This window comes from Hippocampus zosterae, chromosome 8, assembly GCF_025434085.1.
Source record: "Hippocampus zosterae strain Florida chromosome 8, ASM2543408v3, whole genome shotgun sequence".
Taxonomy (NCBI): domain Eukaryota; kingdom Metazoa; phylum Chordata; class Actinopteri; order Syngnathiformes; family Syngnathidae; genus Hippocampus; species Hippocampus zosterae.
In genome coordinates, this window is record NC_067458.1 from 4173355 (window position 1) to 4195592 (window position 22238).

The window sequence follows — 22238 nt, forward strand, 5'->3', positions numbered from 1 at the left end:
CATATCAACCGCGATGTGGTTCTGAAACGCCATCAGGGAGGTGGCCGCCAATTGCTCTTTTATAGCCAAGACGGCTTCTTCAGTAAAATTTCCGAGCCTCTGGACGTTGTAGTGGAGGTAGTTGATCCTGTCAACATTCTTATTAGGGGTAACCCAAATGAAAATGGATTCCCAACCGGCAGCAATCTTGTTCACCAACTTTTACTCATCTGGCACGCCACGAGGAACTCCAATTGCGTCTATGTAGGTGGGATCGCCATCCCTCCAGGAGGCGGCACGCCGGAACCGGAGAAGGTTGCTTCCCGTCATCGACGATAACGCCGCCCCCTGTATATCCTCCGCTGTTGATGGAAACACAGTTACTGGCAAAAGCAGTGATACCAAAGCACAGACACCGCTAGCACCCTTCAAAGTATCGTAAAGCTTAATTTCCCCACACCACCACCACACATCGCCTCTAGGAACAAGGGGTACCGCAACATCAAAGACGGCCCGACACCACTCGGAGCTCAGAAACCCCACCGACCGCCTACCCCCAGCCACCCTGACGCAAGTAAAATCCGCGCGCGCCACCTTCGCCGAAAAAATTGGTGTAACCGATACAGCCTTAGTCAGAGGGTACGTAATGTGCCATTGACGACAAGAATAGATTGGAGTTCTTTTTGTCATTATTTCTAGAAAACAATGATCAGGCAGCAATGTAGGAATTATCCGTAACAGCGGCCTCGGCCCCATACAGGTAACACAGCTATAATTCACCAGGGAGGAAGCATGCTCCATTAACAATAACCAGTTATTCCCGGTTTGAGAAACTCCGGTCATCGACAAAATTTTATCATCCGTTGTCACGTCGCTTTCCAATTTTACCGTAACGCCATGCGACCGAGAGAAACCGTCCAGAGCCTGAATGGGCTTCGCCAGGCTACGGGAAATACACAACTGAATCACGAAGTAGGGGCATCTCCCCCCATAGGGGCTCAGATAAAACACCAGACACGGTTCCGAGTCGCAAGAAAAACCTTGGAAAGTACGTATGGTCACTTGCATGCCCACTTTAACGTGGACCATATGAATTAACGGCCTCAATTTCCTAGCACAGCCGTCTGTGGTCCACTTACGCCAATTTGTCCCCGTTTCAGCAACTAAATTCGACCAAGCCCTAGATTTGTACGTCAAATACCATGTGTAACCTCGAGCATAACTACGGGCACTATACGAATGTGCTTTGGGCCCGGAACTAAATATCGTCCCATCTTGTGTCAACTTTATCTGCTCCCAAGGAATAGTCATCACAACAGTTGTGTTATGTGGGAGGCAAAGCTTTACTCCTCGTTCAATCTTGTTAGGTGTATTGTCCGACGCACATAGTTTAAAATCATGACCTGGGTGTATTGCTGTCTCTGTGTCTATCTTTATCATCCTGACAGAATATGAACGCTTAGCCCGATCAATAACACAATCCCCCCCCTGCACAGAGACAGCAAGCACCAAAACAAAAAGAAAGCCGACCGCATAACAGGAACGGGGGAAACGCAACAACCAAAACACGGACATGTCGACAGGAACAGTCCCTAATCGAGGGAGAGGTGTCTTATAAAATCTTCCGCCGGCCGTTTGATGTTTTCAGTAACTAAAATACTGCTCCCACCGCGTCACCGGACTTGCTCACCTCCCCCGATGGATGTTCCTATCGAGATGACCTTCTTACAATGCGAAAGATGTATCCAAGTTCCCCTTTCCGCGATCCGCACGGCAGTCGGAGTAGACAGCAACACCTGGTGAGGGCCCAACCACTTCGGAGAGTCCCAATGCTTCCGTTTGATGCTCCGAACCAGCACCCAGTCACCAGGAACAACCTTGTCATCCTGTTGAGAAGAAGCACAATCGCCCTCCGGTAATCTCAAGTCATTCCTTGTTTCTAAAGTCTTTCTCATGTAATCAGCCAAATTAGCCTCATTATCTAATTCCCAACGCGCGGAAAACACCGGCAACTTGTATGGCCTCCCAAATAAAATTTCAAACGGCGACGGAGCCGCCACACCCGTAATATTAATATGCAGTTTAACCAAATCTATACACTGCGTCCATGGCCTATGGGTCTCAGCCATGCATTTCCTTAGTCTATTTTTAATCGTAGAATTCATTCTCTCCACCAACCCAGCAGATTGCGGATGGTATGAACAATGGTGTCTAAGGTTTATATGAAACAATTGCCCTATTTTATTAATGATCGTGTTCACAAAATGCGTACCATTGTCACTGTAGATGGTCTCAGGGATACCATATCGAGGTATAATATCCTTACACAAAGCTTTAGCCACCGTCAAAGCATCCGGGTGTTTTGTAGGGAAAATTTCAACCCATTTTGAAAAAGCATCGATAATGACCAAACAATACCGCTTCCCTTCGCTTTTGTTCAATTCAATGAAATCCATGTGTAATCTTTGAAATGGATATGTAGCCTTAGGAAATTGACCCCGTCTCGGACGTAAATTTCCCTGAGAATTATGCTGCGCGCAAATTAGACAGGCCCTACAAAAGGCAGTTGAATATAGATTAAACCCATAAGCCGTGAAATGTTTCTCAACCAGAGACACCATTGCCTTCGCTGAAACATGTGATGCCCCATGACTTAATACAGCAGCCCAATTAAAAAGGTTTTTTGGCAAAATAGGTTTCTTTTCAGTGCCGACATAAATCCTATCTTGTAACGTAGCCCCCTTTTTCTCCCACATTTTCTGTTCACTGATTGGACTTTGTTGCTGCATATCAAATAAGATATCATTTTGCAAGATATTATCATTTTGTTTACAATCTACAATTGCCAAAAAAGGTTTAGAGGCGGCATCTCTCGCTGCTTTGTCTGCAAAAGCATTTCCAAGACTGATGTAATCAGTGCCTGTTGAATGCGCTGTGCACTTACATATGGCGATCTGCCGTGGTAACTGAACCGCATTCAGCAAATTTGACAGAAGTTCCGCATGTGTAACAGGTCTCCCCGTGGAATTTACCATCCCCCTATTTTTCCAGTATTGTGCAAATACATGACATGTAGAAAACGCATACTGACTGTCCGTAAATACAGTAACAATCTTATTCGCCATCAGTCTGCACGCTTCGGTTAATGCCACCAATTCCGCAGCTTGAGCCGAGTAATGTGGTGGTAAAGGCTCGGCCTTTAATATTTTGTCTGCAGTTACCACTGCATATCCCGTTTGCGTTTTTCCATAAGTGTTCTTTTTAGATGAACCATCAACAAAAATGACTTCCCCCGTTTGTAATGGCTGATCACTCAAATCAATTCTACATTTCGTAGTTTGTTCCGCCAGTTCCTGACAATCATGTCGTTCACCATCATCAGGAAGTGGCAACAGTGTGGCTGGATTCAAAGTTGTGCACCTCTCCAAGGTGAGATGCGGCTGAGACAGCAATATCGCTAGACAAGACAAATGTCTCGCAGGGGACAAAAAGGTCATGTTTGTCTGCAGAAGCAGAGCGGCAACTGCATGGGGTACTCTCAGTATTAAGGTGTGAAATAGCACAATTTGGGAACTGCATTTTACTGCCATAGACGCCGCAACTACAGCCCTGACACAGTGGGGAAGTGCACAAGCCACACTGTCTAGCCTACTTGAGAAGTAAGCGACTGGTCTTAGCTTATCTCCATGTTGTTGTGACAAAACAGACGTCATGTATTCATCCCGACAGTCAACCATCTGAATGAAAGGCTTTGAGTAGTCGGGCAATGCCAAAGCAAGATTCGACGTCAGCATTTGTTTAATTTCACAGAAAGCTTCTTCTGCCTCTGTTGTCCAATGTAGCAATGATGTCATCTTCAGGTCCTTTTCATACATCAATTTAGACAGAGGGGCGACTATCTCCGCATAGTTTGGAATCCATCCCCTGCAATAATTAGTCAATCCCAAAAAGGACATCATTTGTCTTTTTGTCCGTGGTTTCGGTGCTTGCAAAACAGTTTTCTTCCTACTCTCCAAAATAGTTAGACCCGATTTACTGAGGCTATGTCCCAAGTATTTTACTTGTTCCCTACACAACTGTAGCTTGTTTTTACTGACCTTGTGACCCTCCTGAGCTAAATGATTGAACAACGCTAGAGTGTCTGTTTTACAAGCATCTAGATTAGGTGATGCTATTAGGACATCATCCACATAGACTAAAATTTGGCTCCCTCCTGGAGGAACGAATTTCGACATGCTGGCGGTCATCATCTGGGAATAAATTGTCGGGCTTTCACAATACCCCTGAGGTAATCGCGTAAAAGTATATTTTTTACCTTCAAATGTGAATGCAAACCAAAATTGACTATCTGTATCAACTGGTACGGAAAAGAATGCATTACTAATATCTACCACAGTAAACACCATCGCATCAGGATCTAAACTATTCAAAAGTGTGTGTGGGTCTGGCACACAAGGTGCTCTTTGAACTACAGCTGAATTCACCGCCTGCAAATCAAGAATCAATCGCCACCCCACGGAGGGAGGAGCTTTCTTAACAGGAAAAATGGGTGTATTACACGGTGAATCATTACACTCCGTTATAACTCCTGCCTTAATCAAATCACTAATCACTGGTCTGATTCCGTCACGTGCATCCGATTTTAAAGGGTATTGCCTCACACAAGGCCTATATTCGCTTTTTGGTCTTATCTGAACAGGGAGCGCTCCTTTTATCAAACCAACATCCGAAGGGCTTGTAGACCATAAACTATCTGGTACGTTTTGCAAAAAGTCTCCTTCATCTGTGGTTAAGAGCAAATGAGGATGATCATTCTTAAATCAATAAAGGTGTGTACCTTCTCTGACCTGGACAGTCCAAAATAGTGGTTTCCTGTACACTTCAGCTCTTGCACTATACTCCAAACCTCTCCCGTCTGGCACCCAATCAGACATCAGTTGTCCTTCCTGGACAAAGGGTCCCAAGGTGGACCACTCCACCTCATGCGCTTTGTACAAAGAAATATGGGGGACAAACTTTTCTTTATAGAGTGATTGTAACTTTTCTGAGAGCCGTACTCCTGCAGCCACAGTAGAAACACCATCAAAATACAAATAGTCAATTGTTATCTTAGCAGGAGTAGCTCGATTTAGCGCTCTTTCGTAGTCTGAGTTGTGACCCTCTGTGCTCTTACGCCACAACACAACATGCAAGCAGTCACTCTCCATTTTCTCCTCCAGCTTGTTAACGTGTAGTAGCCCCTCAGACAGGAGCGCATCGCAGGTTAGCGAAGGTAACTTATCCGGCAAGTCCAATGTGTAATACAAAAGGACGGAGGGTCTGCCTTTTATCACATTGATGTTAGCCATTTTTATTTCATGTCGCCTCTTTATTTCTATGACACCTGTCGGTGATGGGACTAACGACAACCCTAGCAAAAGTAAACCATCTCTCCCCAGTAAATTGATGGGACACTGGGGCATCAATAACACCGACATTCTACAAGTCTCCCCCTGCGGATCTCTGATCCACACTGGGTCAGTCTCTAAAGCCACGGTGAGCATGCCGCTAGCTGCTCTAACAAACCTCTGCTTAAAGATGGTGGCACCAGGAAAAGGGTCCCTACAAGCTGTCTGACTGGCTCCGGAATCACACAAAAATGTTAGCGCTTTACCATTTACCATCAATGTTACTTCAGGTCTAACAGAAGTCTGAGCCAAAATCTCCTGCAGATTGAGCGCCACCTCTAACTCCTCATCTGCGTCATGAGTTATCTTTTGCTGAGACCCAGTCATGTCTAGTCATGCACTCGCAAATTTATTTTTGGGACAGTCACGGCAAAAGTGTCCTGTCTCTCCACAACACCAACAAACTTTCTCCCTCCTCATCTTTGGCATGCCTCTGCTACGATGGCGGCTCTTGTTGTCATTGTCAGCCTCACGGCCACGCCCATTAAACATCAGTTCTTTTCTCACAAGGAAGCTGTCGGGTCTCTTAGATTTTTCTTGCAAAATTCTTTCAGCGTGCAATGCCTGGTTTATATACTGCTCAAGACTACCAGTTGGTTTGTCGACCCAGTGTTTGTCAATCCATTGTCGAATGGAACTATTAGAGTGGGCATGGAGAACGTTTTTCAACTGTTCTTGAAAAACACTGCCCGGAGTGTGGTCTTCAAGAATACCACTGTTGGCCTTAAAGCACTCAGTCATTCTGGTGCGGTACTCTTCAAAAGATTCACCTTCTTTTTGTTTCGCCCTACTGATGGCAGTATAATTTGCTCTCTGTTTATATTTATCCTTCGTACGTTCTGCCAGATCTCGCACCCTATTTATCAATTCACTGCTATCATGAGGAAGTATCATGCCCCCCTGCTTGGGGTCCCAGCCTCCCCGTACACTATGCCAATCACCCCGCATCGCCGCCATCCAAACTTGTTGCACCTCAACTCCATTTAGATGATATGATTTTCGCAGATCCTCCATTTCCTGGACAAATTGTACCACGTCAACCTTATGCGATGTAATGCCGTCTACGGCTTTTTTTACATCTTCTTGTGTCCATGTTCTATAAACAAGAATGACAGGCGACTCATCTTTTATGTCTGGATTTGCAACTTCAATCATGGGAAAAGCGTCTCGTACATCGCTCCCGGATGAGTCAACCTTAGTCGCAGCAGGGGAAAAAACACTACCCCAATTTTTTGAAAATTCCACTCCCAAATCTCCTTTTCCCCTGGTGGCCATCGGATGGCCCCCTCTGTAAGAGGGTGGAGGGGATGGTGGAAAAGGAGGAGATGTCGGAAGAGTCGGATATAACGGTGGTGTAACAACAGTATTTGTGGATGCCATCTCCAACGCATTTTCTCTTTCTACTTTCAACTCCAATGCATTCTCTCTTTCTACTTTCCGTTTTCCCCCTGTCAGTATACCTACCGGACCCGATTCGTCATCTTCTTTCCTGTGAAACATAACGTCTCCCTCACTTCTTTCACTTGCACAATCCCCTCTTTTCACTTTCTCTAAACCCCTCTTTACTTTCACTTTCCGCCTCTTTTCAGCCAAAGACACCCAGAAATCAATGTCTCCAAACCCATCCTTATCCATTTTCGTTTTGTCATTCTTGCACATCGATCTAATATCATCCTGCAGGCGCATCAACGTTTGTATATTCAGCTGCCCAGCGAAATTGTATTTTTCTATCCACGTATCTAAATGTTTTATCTTCGAAGGACATTGGCTCTCTACGAATCTCCAGTCCTTACATGTTAACTGCGTTTTGGGATCACCTCTCTCCACTGTCTTACTATAATGAACCCCCATTGCGAATTAGGAGGTGGAACTTTGGGAATTTGGATAATTTGGAATTTATTTTTCAGAGTCAGCGATTTACCTAGGGTAACTAGGCTGACTGTTCCCTTGAACAGGGTGGCAATTTCTCCGACTGAGGTAATTTCCAACCTTCTACCACCAAGGTGGCGGGAAATTCTTGCCTCTGCTTCCTCAGACAGTTGCCACAACAAATGTCCTGTTCAGATGAGGTAGCGAACCTCCACTCACACAGTTACACAGTCACACATTTATGCGCATTTAATTTGGTTTTATACTATTACCTTGACCAGAGGTAACGCACTATATAGAAATTATTATTATAAATGTCCCCACTGTGGGACGAATAAAGGATATCTTCTCTTATTTATACCCGGGGTTTGACACACATTATTTACACACGGAGTTTAAGCACGTGCAGGACACCGTCGCCCTCACCAGTTTAGAGACTTGCACGGTCTGTATGCCTGATAGGGACTAGTATGGCTCAGGGCTTTGCGGCGCGCAAACACTCAATCACCGTTGAAAGAGTTCCTTCTCAACAAACCCCTCTCAGGCTCACACAGGGTCTCGAACCAAGCGTTCGAACCAAACTACAACACCTGCCCTGAGAGTGTTTCAATTGAAAACAGGTTTAAAGACCCCGACCTCTGTCTTTACAAACCCGGCGCGCAAACACTCCTCGAGTGTCGATGCGGAGTTTAAGTACGTACAGGACACCGCCGCCCTACTTACCAAGAGTAGTCCTCTCTCCTCTGGGATTCGCTTCAACCCTCAGCCCCCAGACGAGGAGTCGAAATCCAGTCCCAGAAAAGGGTGTCTTTGCCGTGGCCACGGTCTTCCTGGTCCTCGACTCAGCCTCTGGAGGCGTCAGGTCTGTTGCGATCCCGGACGAGCCCCCAAAAATGTCAGGTTAGTCCAAATTGACACTCAAGAATAACCAAAAGGAGGAGACAGGAGACTCGATTCTGGTACCAGGAGGGAACGAGGAGAGCGTTCGGTTTCAGTTCTCCACACGGAACCCTAACGATCTCCCCCTTCACCCCCTCATTTATTGGGAAAAGCTACTACATAGGTGTGTCCAACCTAAAGGGTGGGGGCTGTTGAACACACTCTGAACTTGTTTGACTATGTGTGTGTATGTGAGTGCAAGTTACGTACATGTGTGCAAATAGACATAAACATCCCGTTGCAGCTGGTGTTGATGGCTCCATTCACGGTTCAGCCTTGCTCGCTGTTTAGTCTTAACAGTTATCTCTTCCCAGCCACGTCCTCGGAAAGGTGGTTGCGACCCTAACTTCTCACATAGTACAGCAAGCAAAAGTGAGCACATAATGAAGAGCATATAATGATTATAGATGTGAGTAAATAATAAAGGATAAATCTTTATTGAAAGCATAAGCGTTCTTCATTGCAGGCAGAGCAAACTAATGATTGGAAGCATAAGCGTTCTTCTTTGCAAGCAAAATCAAACTATACTGACAGGCGGAAGCATTCTTCATTGCGAGCATAAAATGACGACACGAGAATCAACCAAATAATACGTGAATGTATGATTACTAAAAATAATAAATCCAACACTTTGGAACAGAATCACTCAACCTCCTGATTCCCTACCACCTCACCTTTACTCTCGTGACACCTACAACGCACTTCTCTTTTTCAATGAAAAAATCAACAGAATCCACCAGCATCTGGGCTCCTCTGTACCTTTCCCCTCCTCTAACCTTCTCACCCCTTGCAAACTGTTCTCTTCTTTTGAACTCCCCCATCTCTCATTAATTTCAGACCTCATCATTAAATCCAAGACTTCCTCCTGTCAGCTCGATCCCCTCCCCACAGTTCTGGTCAAATCCTGCCTACCCTCTCTGCTTCCCTTCATCTCAGCCATTATCCATTCCTCTCTGTTGACTGGAATTGTTCCTGTGCTCTTCAAAACTGCAGCAGTCACCCCAATCCTGAAAAAACTGGTTCAGATCCCAATGACTTCAATAACCTACGCCCCATTTCGCATCTTCCCTTCATCTCGAAAATTCTGGAGAAAACTGTCGCCTCTCAGCTCCACTCCCACCTCACCGACAATAGTCTTTATGAACAATTCCAGTCCGGCTTCCGTCCCCGTCACAGTACTGAAACAGCCCTCATAAAAATCACAAACGATCTTCTCATGGCAGCAGACTCTGGCCTTATCTCCATCCTCAACCTCCCTGACCTGAGTGCAGCCTTCGACACAATCTCTCACCCCATCCTCCTCAATAGACTCTCTAACATAGGCATCACCAACACCCCTCTACGCTCATATCTCACTGGCCGCTCTCAGTTCATTCAACTTGATTCTTTTACTTCACAATCCCTCCCCGTTTCTTCTGGTGTTTCCCAGGGTTCTGTCCTCGGTCCGCACCTCTTCATTGTCTACCTCCTTCCGCTCAGAAACATTTTCCACCAAATTTGGCTTACACTTTCACTGCTTTGCGGATGACACCCAGCTCTATCTCTCCAGCAAACCCGCCGCTTCTCTCCCACCCTCATCCCTCTCTCACTGTCTCTCAGAAATCAAATCTTGGTTCACCCACAATTTCCTCAAGCTTAACAGCAATAAAACTGAACTCCTACTCGTCGGTACCAAATTCACTCTAAACAAAGCCGACAGTTTCTCCCTCACAATTGATAATGCCACTATATCTCCTTCCCCCCAGGTGAAGAGTCTGGGTGTCATCCTTGACAGTTCACTATCCTTTCACTCCCACATCAATAACATTACGCTCATTTCCACCTTCGCAATATAAACCGCCTCCGTCCCTCACTCACTCCGCACACCACCGCTATCCTTGTTCAGTCTCATCACTTCCCGTATTAACTACTGCAACTCACTCCTCTTCGGTGTCCATCAAAAATTCCTCCATAAACTTCAACTTGTTCAGAATTCAGCAGCCCGGATAATCACGAGAACCCCCTCCTTCCATCATATCACCCCCATCCTCCGACAGCTCCACTGGCTTCCTGTCAAACTTAGAATCAACTTCAAATTACTTCTCTATACATTCAAAGCCATCCATAACCTTGCACCCCCCTATCTGTCAGATCTTCTTCAAATCTCCATTCCCTCTCGCTCACTCAGGTCCTCATCCTCCCTCCACCTTTTTCTACCCTCTGCCCGTCTCAGTACAATGGGGTACAGAGCCTTCAGTCGCTTCAGTCGCAAGTGGTATGATAGCATTCTTTTATACATGTCCTCGGCTAGGCCTCAGCTTCAAAATCAGTCCTTGGTCCTTGGCCTCGGAGGCAAGTCCTCGGTCCTTGGCCTTGCCTCGGAAAATTTTCCAAGTCCTTGGCCTTGGCCTCGGGTTGCCGGTCCTTGGACACAACACTGATGAAGAGGGGGGAGAGAGGAGACAGTGCGGAGGGTGTGAAAGGTGGGTGACAAAAGCAAACTATGCCAGACACGTGAGAGAGTGTGAAAGAGTGATTACGGATTTTTTCAAACAATCATAAAAAATCTATACAGTATATATATATATATATATATATATATATATATATATATATATATATATATATATATATATATATATACTAGCTGGTTCGCCGCCCTCCGGGCGGCTCATCAGCTAGTTCCTGCGGAAGGCTGGTAAAGTGGGCCTTCGGTCCACAAAAGTGTTGTTGCTTGGTTCAACTTTTTGTTCATCTTCATTGCTTATCGCGAAAATAAAAAGATGTTTAGCTCTCCTAAATAACTAACAATTTCATTGCAATGCTTGTGGGTAGACAACATTTTTTCGCTAAGATGCCCGCGCGATCGTAGTGAGCCACTGCCTGAGCGGCGCAGTGGCGGCGCGCAGCGGCGGGGTGAAGTAGGTACGTTTTGAAAAGGGACAGACGGAAGGACAGACCGCGTGCGGGACGACGCGCAATATATATATAGATAGACTTATTAGAACAAAAGCAGGTCTCTTTTAATTGTCTCATCCTTAATTGTCTGAACAACCTTAACTGACTAATCATAAATACGTCTGCTGCATGCCTGCGGGATCACTGCCGTGTGTGTGTGTGTGTGTGTGTGTGTGTGTGTGTGTGTGTGTGTGTGTGTGTGTGTGTGTGTGTGTGTGTGTGTGTGTGTGTGCGTGTGTGTGTGTGTGTGTGTGTGTGTATGTGTGTGTGTGCGTGTGTGTGTGTGTGTGTGTGTGTGTGTATGTGTGTGTGTTTGAGCGCTCTGCTCAAGCGCAAATGCCCACGGGCAATTATTTTAAAATATATATGTTAATTGGTCGCTACTTCGCAGATTTACTAAATCTCAATTTACAAATTGTTTATTCCCACTTTGTGACCGAGTCTAGCCTTCTTCTATGTGTTCTCCCCCTTGCTTTGACGTGATAATTGTGGATTTCAAAAGCCCTCCGCCCAGACGACCGACATCTTTGCGCACAGGCTTTTGGGGGCACTGGATACGCACCCAAATGTCTGAAGATGCCCAAATTAAATGAAACTTTAAACACTATACCATTTTGCTCATAGATTTCTCTATCAATCATTCATCAGAATGCAAGAGCATGGATGTGGGCTGGGGCACGCCAGCATTGGTGTGGTGGGATTTCTGTAGTCTGAGTAAAAAAATCCTTTCACTTGGCGTGCTTGCCACAGGGGCAGTAATGTACAGGTAGTGATGGGTCCATGAGGCCTCATGAGGCGTGTCGACACAATGACACACTGTGTTGAGACTGTACTGATACTGTGTTGCTGACCACTGCCACCTGCTGGACCTTCAAAATCCCTGCAGCCAACCCACTTGACAGACTGAACAAACTGATTTGATGAAGACGTGTAAACAATGCACTACCCACAATAGCCACAAGCTTATGCTGTTTATATTGTTTATATTGTCTATACTGTTCAGATTACATGTCTTTTTTTATACAGTGGCGCTGCTATCCTATTCTTGACTGTGTGTGTTTAATGCACAGCATGTTTGCATGCATGTATGCACTGAGGATTGAAAGGAAGATATTTCATCTATGCTGCATGTCATACATAAAGCATATTTGACAATAAAGATGGCATTGACCCATGACAATATCATTCACATCCATGCATTCTTATTGTATCATTCAATGTGTTTCAATAATGTGAAAATCATGTGAATGAGGATGCTTGTGGGCTTTGTCTTTACAAATTTTGATTTAGAAAAATAAGATGCTCCAATATTTTAAATGTCTGTTGCATTTAATGCATGCTATTTCCCCTGTTGTGGAGAACACACACACACACACAATGGAATAAGACATGTCAAAAATCCGAGAGACACTTGGAGAGACAAGGAGATTTTAATAAATATCTTACTCTCCAAAAGGAGATCAAAATGGCTCTACACGGCGGACTATTTGTATTTTTCCGGAAGCTGCTCCATAATATGCCCGTACTGTAGCAACGTCATTCGAGTGAAGCGCGTCTCAGCAGTTGATAGTCTGTTGCTCTCTGCTGTGAGCACGTGAGCGCGAGTACGTACTTGTGGCGCCGACCCAACCCACGCCACATATTAAGCTTTGAACTACGACAACAGCAGACAAGGTTTACGTTTTATGTGACTTTTAAGAGCAATGTGGCAGAGTTATCAAAAATGTGGTGTGCTCACTCGCAGTCACTTATAGGCGGGACCTCTCAATCAACTGGAGTATGACGTACAGTACAAACGTTCATAAAGCACTTCTCATATAATAATAGCCTATTATATGACAGCCGACATGAGGCTCGAAGTCAGACGGACACATTTTTTCTGATAATCAGTGTGTTTTCCGTATTGCCCAAACTTATATTTTTATTCGAGCGAGGGTGACGTCTGGCTTGTTTCGGCAATCGGCATCGTGTCGCCAGATGCACTTCCTTAGATACACTGTGCGGGCTTTTGCTGCGTCAACGCCCCCTGCACTGAGTCGACGCCCCCTGGACTAAGTGGCGCAGCTTGGACTGTGTCTAAACTGCACCGGTGCAGTTCACGTGTCAATTAGCAGCCTGGACTGTGTCAACGCAGCCGATGTGTCAATTAGCAGCCTGGACTGTGTCAACGCAGCCGATGTGTCAATTAGCAGCCTGGACTGTGTAAACGCAGCCGATGCAGTCTAAACTGCCCCGGTGCAGTTCACGTGTCAATCACGTGACGTAATCAAGCAGCACATGCACCGACACGTGGCTTGCTCTGTGAGCGTCAACGCATCGGTGTCGCTGGACCCATCACTAAAACGTACTACTAGTTGTAGTAGTGGTAATTATGATGATGTCATGTTACATACTTTAGCCTTCAAAATTCTCCAAAACAATTGATAGTCTTGTATAATTTTGAACTCTACATAATTTGAATTTGTATTATGTGAGTTAATTGAATTGTTTGTTTTGTTTTGTTAGGTGAACTGGAGTTAAGGTACAAGTTGCACAACAGCAGAGATGTGGAAGTGTTTGGAAGCAATGTCATGAACCTGGCAGATGGAGACTTGCATGTGGTGGCCATTAAGAGGCACAAAGACTCAATTTCCATTCAGGTGCACGAAGTTACTGCCCATAAATTATCTGAACAAATGACTCACATCCATATTCAGTAACTTAACTCTTTCTCATTGTTTCTGTTATTGTGCTTAGTTTAAAAAACATACAGGAAAATGCATTCTTGTCTTCCCATTACATTTTTTTTTAACTACAGTCTTTTCAAGCTTCGTGAGACAACATTTTGCGGTTAAATAATGAGTCATTGTTTTCCAGGTTGACAAGAACGACACTGAGCACTTCATCTTGACATCTGATGTAGAATTCAACAGCATCAACTCGATTCTTCTGGGACGAGCACGCGGTAAGCGATGCAGTCTTGTTCATGTTTTGCAACATGGGTTGTTGCCTTCCACAGAAACTAGAACAGAAATCATGACAGGTCTCTGTTATCTTTTATCAGCAAGGATAAAGGCCTCATACAGTCATCACAGCAGGAGCTTTTAACACGTTCATGGTCATATAAGGAGCACTTTGCTCCAAAAATATGACATAAGAAACCAAAGACATCACTGAAAATGGAGCCACCCCCTTACATTAATGATGTTTTGAAATGACCTTTAAAGTACTTTAAGCCACGTGGGCGAGTGAAATGATGTACACTGGTACGACAGCACTGTTATTGTTTCATTAATGCAAAAGTTCAGACACAGTCTGTATGTCTGTGACCCTTTGTCTGGTATTTTAGTGTTGAGCGTCAGTATCTATCAGAATCAAAGATTTAAAAGATTTACCACTTGCACAGATTGCCCCAAAAGGTTTTGCAGGGCATGCATCCGCTCTTATGGGTATTCGGAGATCGAGGGAAGCTCTGTGCTACTCGTGCCACAGCAGCTAGCTAGCAATAAGTTTCAGCTTGCTACTTGTGCGCCGAAACACATTGCTGAGTCGCTCCAAAGCAGTGGTTCTTAACCTGGGTTCGATGGAACCCGAAAAGGTTCGGTGAATTGGCCTCAAGGGTTAAACGGAGAATCTGCCATGGAGGTTAAGACACACCCGACTCAACAGTTCAAAGAGAGCACTTTTAAGTCTTAACAACAAAGCAGTTCCTTCCCTCATCTGCCCGTCATGGAAACCACGATTGACCTTCAGAAAATTTAGCATGACATGAATATGGAGAAAGAAATGGCCAAAATCCCATGGCTTACTACAATTCGGACAAACAGTGCTGTCATAACTGCTGAGAACATAGTGTATGAGTTAGTGTACAATATTTTACGTGACCAAGCTGTACTCAGCAAAAATTTAAAACAAGTCACTGTATCATGCAATCTTTTATCCCCCTTGTCCATTTTGTTTCTGTTTTTTGTTTTTTGTTTTTATCTGTGTGTTGGTGTCTTCAGGAGCTGATATGTTTGACATGGAGCTGGCCAGGGTGGGCGCTCTTGGCTTCACCGGTTGTTTGTCAGCAGTGTACTTTAACTCCATCAGTCCTCTGAAAGCAGCTCTTCTCCATCCTGACCGCAATATCGCCATCACAGGCCCACTAACACAGTCAAATTGTGGTTCTCTATCCTCTGCTAATCCCCAATTATCAGTAACAACACATTTTTTACCAGGTATGTGAAACATAAATTATCTTTGTGCAACCCACAGTTGTTTTTTTGTATGTACCTGTGACCCCACCTCTCCCATTCTAGGAATGTAAAGCATATTACTTTTGTTACTGTATGATATCCATAGCGCACCCCTATACCGTGTCACAGAACATCCAGTTTTACAAGTGGATATATGAATGGATGGAAAACTCTATATGGTGATCTAACATTGGGAGTATCTTTCCCTGCTATCATTCTTCATACTTAGTGACTTCACCATCTTTTCCTCATTGTTCTCTGAAGAGGTGGGAATTCCGTCAGAGCTAACAGAAGGTCCCTCAATCCGTCACTGATGCCCTTTTTGCTGACGAATAATAATAATAATAATAATAATAATAACATAAAAGAAACAATGATCGACTAAGCACTGATGGAAGTTGGTTTTCATCTGTCAATGTAATCAGCACGAATCGTGTCAGTACTGACCTCTTCACTGATGAGTGACAGAAACACATGCACTCTGTCTCACGTGTCTGTTATATATATATATATATATATATATATATATATATATATATATATATATATATATATATATATATATAATAAAATAAAAATCCTCGTCTCACCCCCCCTCGGGTGGTGTCCGTCCCTCATTCAGCTCGAGGTTGCCATTGGCTTGTGGTATACCGAGGTACTTGTAACTATCCTCAATGTCTGCTATTGTTCCTTCAGGGAGTGAGAGCCCTTCAGTGCAGACTACCTTTCCTCTCTTAGTCACCATCCGACTACATTTCTCAAGCCCGAATGACGTCCCGATGTCGCTGCTGTAGATCCTGGTCGTGTGGATCAGGAGTCTATGTCCCTTTCGCTCTTAGCATACAGCTTTATGTCATCCATGTAGAGGAGGTGACTGATTGTAGCTCCATTTCTGAGGCGGTATCCATAGCCTTTCTTGGTGATTACTTGGCTTAGGGGGTTCAGTCCTATGCAGAACAGCAGTGGGGAGAGTGCATCACCTTGGTATGTGCCACATTTGATGGACACTTGAGTTAGTGGCTTGCCATTGGCTTCAAGTGTGGTTTTCCACATCCTCATCGAGTTCGCAACGAAGGCTCTTACGGTCCTGTTCACCTTATACAGCCCCAAGCATTCAGTGATCCATGTATGTGGCATCGAGTCATAGGCTTTCTTGTAATCAATCCAGGCTGTGCACAGGTTGGTACGTCGGGACCTGCAGTCTTGTGCGACTGTTCTGTCAACCAGGAGCTGATGTATGGCTATACCAATGCTCTTCTGTGCTTCGCTCATGTATTGATCCATGTGTCCACTTATCTTAGCCGCAATGATGCCTGACATGAGCTTCCATGTTGTGGAGAGACAGGTTATTGGCCGATAGTTGGATGGGACCGCACCCTTTGAGGGATCCTTCATGATCAGGATCGTTCGCCCTTCGGTTAGCCATCCTGGGTGAGTGCCATCCCTCAGCAGCTGGTTCATTTGTGCTGCTAGGCGCTCATGGAGTGCTGTGAGTTTCTTTAGCCAGTAGGTGTGGACCATGTCCGGGCCTGGTGCTGTCCAGTTCTTCATATCTGAGACTCTTTCCTGTATGTCTGCCACTGTTATGGTAACTGGGTTCTGTTCAGGGGGGTTGCTGTGCTCCTCTCTCAGGGTCACAAGCGATTGTGCACTGCTGTTATGTGCAACCTCCTTCTCCCATGTCTTTCCAGTACCTTTCAGTTTCCAGTCTTGGTGGGTCAGCTCTGTTGTTAGGACCCTGCCACTGAGCGTACACTTTCGCAGGTTGTGTTGCGAACAGCCTGTTTATTCGTTTGGCCTCATTCTCTTTCGTGTACCGCTTTAGGCGGCTGGACAAGGCTTGGAGCCTTTGTTTGACAGTTTCGAGTGCTTCAGGTATGGTCATCTGGATGTACCTCTCGGGTATCGGCCTTTTTATCACACCTCTCTGGGCCTCCGTCAATTGACTCACATCTTTCCGGGCCGCCTTGATTTTAGCCTCTAACAGTCTTTTCCATGGTGGGTAACGTATCTCATGCCTTCCATGGTTGCTCTTATAGCCAAGCATCTCAAGGATCACTGATGCTGAAGCGTATATCAGCTCATTGGTTTCCGTGATCGTTACGGTAGGGATCGCCCTCAGTGCTGCATTCACATTTTCCATTAGACTTTCAGGTGGTACTTCACATAGCCGTTGTAATCGGTTTCGAGTTTGCCCAGCTTTCATTCTCGACATGATCTCAGCTTTCAGGTCAGTTGCTGCCTCGCTCAGCATTTCACTCATTGGGGCTGGCCTCCCAATCTCATCATCTGCATTCATTGGGGCTTGCCGCCCAATCGCTGGTATGACCTCCTCCTCTGATCTGGCAGCCTGGGGCCCTTCACCATGGAACCTGCGTTGTACCTCATCAATCTCAAGTTGTGACAGCAGTTGCCGTTTGTGGATATTGGAACACTGAGTTACTAGTTGTTTCGTGGTCAACCGTGACTGTGGGTTTCGAAGTAACCATTCAGCCCACATTCTCTGCATGTAACCCCTCTGGCTAGGGTTGCTTGAGTAGTAGCATTCCAACAGAGCCATGTTATCACCTCTCGCCCATCTCCGCTTTGTTCCAGTAGCCCATTTTTCATCAAGGTGCTCTGGTTCCCCAGCACCTGACGCAGACCTTGTTTGGCCGGGCGACGTCTGAGCCGGCATGTCATTCGTTTTATTGTCTCTCATCATTGTATGAGGTAGGCATTAGCGTGAAGGATCTTGCCCAAGGACCCACACTGGATGGTGTTATGTGCTCATTTTTTGCCCCAAGCGGGATTCGAACCACCGTCTCCCATATACCAAACCGATGCCTTACCAACTGAGCCTATCCAGCCGCTATATATATATATATATATATATATATATATATATATATATATATATATATATATACAAGAAAGAGAAAGAAACACTTGCCAAGTTGAGCAAATGTGCCGTACCATTGACAAAACCCACCTACACTCTGCAATCACTCTGCGATACGCCGCTCCACGACGCCTCGGCGCTGAACCCATTCACCTGCACTGAAGTCAAGCGCATGAGCCACAAATTCATAGTGCACAATTATTAGTTGAGTGCCCTGAGTAAGGAAACATTTTACCACATTATAGCATAGCATAGCATAGCATAGCATATGCCCATGGCTCCACTCACCTCTCGATTTGACTGCATCAGCTGCTACCCCTTGGCAGAAAAACATCAGAGAACCAGAAGGAAGAATCACCAAACTTTATCAAATCCAGGAAGCCCAAAAACAAATGGATACCATGATCTTCGGGCAAGCTCATTCCAACAACACCAATCACTACATCACTTCACCCTGTCCGCTTGCCGCTACGCTTGCTATTCCTGCTCCGGTTATGGTCAGGGCCAGGTCGAAAACAATTGTCAGCTATACTCCATCGCATCACCTTGGTCTCTTGTCCGCTCTTGCAGCACGAGAGCAAATCGCTCATCTCATACATATCCACATTGGAACATCCATCTGGAAAATAAATACGGTATCCTGGACATGCACGACTACCCTCTCCTGTCCGCAAACTCCCAGTCTCATCCCCTCCACATGAGCAACCCCCAGCTGCCTCTGCTCCCTTATTATATGTACTTCCTCAGGCTGCTGAGGAAGCATGGCCTGCCACAGGAGGTGCTATGTAAGTTCTACACGGCAGTCATCGAATCAATCCTGTGTTCTTCCATCACGGTTTGGTTTGGGGCCGCCACAAAAAAGGGCAAAATCCAACTTCAACGGACAGTTAGGACGGCAGAAAAAAAATCATTGGCACCGCCCTGGCACTCTTGAGGACTTGCACACTGAAAGAATCAAAACAAGGGCACGGAAAATCCTACTGGATCCCCCGCACCCTGCCCACCACCTTTTCCCGCTACTCCCCTCAGGCAGGCGCTACAGATCCATGCGCACCAAATCCAGCAGACACTTAAACAGCTTCTTCCCTCTAGCCATTAACTCCCTAAACAGTCACTGACGTAGTCACTCTTCTTGTACAACAAATACTGCTACTGGTTACTCTAAAATGGTTCAATGATTTTCTGCACCAACTGTACAACTGTTATAGTATTGTATTCTACCACTGATCACTTTAGCTCTGCTTGATACTTTGCACATTGTCTCACAGTTGTCACTGTGTGGTACCACCGCACTACGGTTCACTTACATTACGAAATGTCCTTCCATACCTATTTGTCATGTCCTTGTTTATAATGTAATACTACTATACAGCGTGTTATATACCGGAGACAAATTCCTTGTCTGTTCTACATACTTGGCCAATAAAGATGATTCTGATTCTGAGATACAGTATAAATGCATACACACACACACATCTTGTGTGTAAATTAATGTACCGGTATCTGGCTCAACTTTAAGGCCCAAAGTATTCGGTATGACCTGTAGCTGTTGAGGCATCTGAAGTGCCACTCTTATTTTCAAGCTCATTTGTTGATTTGGTCCCCACGATTATTTTGTTGACTACACCATGGGATGTCAAACTCATTCATGGCGCGGGCCTTATTTTAGTCAATGTTTCACTTGGAGAGCCGTTATGACTGAAACCATATAAAGTAGTCAACTCAACTCTGCATTTTAGAGTTTTTTCAAGATCCTATTATTTGTTTTCAAATCTTTAAATGACCTCTCGCCACCTTATCTCTCTGAGCTTACCTCTCTGGTCTGCGGACCAGGCATTATTAGAAGTATCAAGAAATAAACGGAGGCTCAGAGGGGATCGAGCCTTTTCCGTTGTTGGTCCCTCTCTCTGGAATGACCTCCCACGAACCATTCGGCAAGCCCCCTGTTACTGCCCATCTTTAAAACCCGACTCATAACTCACTTGTATTCTTTGGCATTTGACTCAGCATGACTCAGATTTGATCTTAGTTTTACTGTTTGGTGCCTTCGACCATCTTTGTTTCTGATTTATTACTTTATTGCTGTTTATATGTTAGTTGCTCCATGTACAGCACTTTGTATGCAGCGATGGCTGTTTGAAAGTGCTCTATAAATACAGTTGAGTTGTGTTGAGTTGAGCCATTATGACTGAACCATTATAAGGAGGTCAAGAATAACTGTTGATTCAACTATTGTTGTTTGTAAGTTTCTATCATGAAGGTTTGGTAACAAGAAAATGCTAAGAATATATCTCTTATTTATTACATGTGAGAATTGAACATTTTGGTAGACATTTCAGAACGGATCATGGAAGTTGACATGTTTGTGCTGCTTTCGCGGGTGACATAAAATGATATGGCGGGCCAGATCTGGCCCCCGGGTCTTGAGGTTGACACCTGCGGACTCCACTAATTAGATGTATGACAACTAAATCAGGAGGTCTATGATTCATTGGTACCTCACCCAATGTAATTAGTTATATTATTTAAGTTGGATCCCTGTTTTATCCTGTAATTTATCTGTCTGTGATTGTGAGAATTAAATTATATTCAGTAGTAACCACCAGCCCAATTTGAACTGTTTATCCTGACTAGGAGTCCGGGTGGGCCAAAGCCTGTCCCAGCTGTCTCTGTGGGTGAGGTAGGGTACACCCTGAAGTGGTTGCCAGCCAATTTCAGGGCATAAAAATAGACAAACAAGCAATCAATCACTCCATCATAAAGTATTTCTGTGTACAATATAGTGTCAACGATAATACTTTCAGTAAGCTGCAAATGTGGTTCACTTTTTTGGCTTAATTTTCTTTTTTACATTGTTTCCAGACCCACCTGCTTCACTGGATCCAAGTCAACCCTTAGTCAAAACCATCAGGAGTGACTCAGCTCTAATTGGAGGTACCAGATCAGATTATTATTGTGATTACAATCTAATTTCAGGGGGATGAATTGCTTATCACATAAAAAATAAAATATGTACTGGTAGTTAGGTTCATTTTTTTGGATAATGACAGAATTTTATGATTTTAATGGAGTATAACCACCACAATACATCAAGCATGACCGCCAACAAACATAATTGAAATGTACATTTAACATTTTTTTTAAACAGGGCATTCACCATTTTGGATTTTAAACCATTGTCAGTTGAACACATCCAATTTCAGGGCCAACAACTATTTAAAATTGTAATCATAACTATAATTCTGGAATGGTACTGGTACACATGGTACGTTCAGTATCATGGTTCAATACATTTTCACAATGTTTTTGTCTGCAAAATCTGCATCTCACAAGGTACTGAATAAAAGTGCCTCTTCTCCCTGAAATAATTGTATTCATGAGAGAATGCAGAAGTATAAAACACCTACCGTATTTTTCGGACTACACGTCAGCTACTTTTTTTCCTACGCTTTAAACCCTGCAGCTTTTAACGTGACATGCTTCATTTTTTAATGTTTTTACTTACGGGCTTCGAGCCGCTATTAGATTTACCCATCGTCAAATCACACTGACCAATGAAAATTACCAAACAAGTCACAGAGAGTAGTGCAATGAAACTGTGGTTGGAGTACGTAGGTTTATATGCATCACAGTGCATGGGCTGTCCGAGCACTTGAAAAGAAGAATCTGAGTTTAGTTTAATGAGCAAAGGGAGCGAGTGCCATAAACGCAGCCATCTCCTCAGTACGATGGCTGTCTCTCTGTTGTATGGCAACTGACTCCCACAATTGCTGGCAACATATGGCAGGCACAATCCCCGGAGGAAAGCCACTCCAGCTACCTGCATCTCAAATGAGTTTCCAAAAGCTGCACTACCGCATGACTGTACAAGGTCATCTGCAAATTTGTGACTGAGAAAGCTACTGTGATGCTACTGTGTAACTAGCTGTGATCAGCAATGCTTTTTGTAGAGAGGTGGAGGGTTATCTA

The 22238-nt window shown here is 44.6% G+C and overlaps 1 protein-coding gene across 5 annotated transcripts in view; it reads left to right on the forward strand.

The window, feature by feature from the left end:
- LOC127605628 (contactin-associated protein-like 4) overlaps positions 1-22238 on the forward strand; it is a 157910-nt gene that overhangs the window by 132597 nt on the left and 3075 nt on the right. For all 5 annotated transcript variants that reach the window (XM_052073317.1, XM_052073319.1, XM_052073320.1 and 2 more), the window contains exons 20-23: positions 13677-13810; positions 14028-14115; positions 15155-15370; positions 21132-21203. In XM_052073317.1, coding sequence (XP_051929277.1) covers positions 13677-13810; positions 14028-14115; positions 15155-15370; positions 21132-21203 — 510 coding nt within the window. The remainder of the gene's footprint in view (positions 1-13676; positions 13811-14027; positions 14116-15154; positions 15371-21131; positions 21204-22238) is intronic.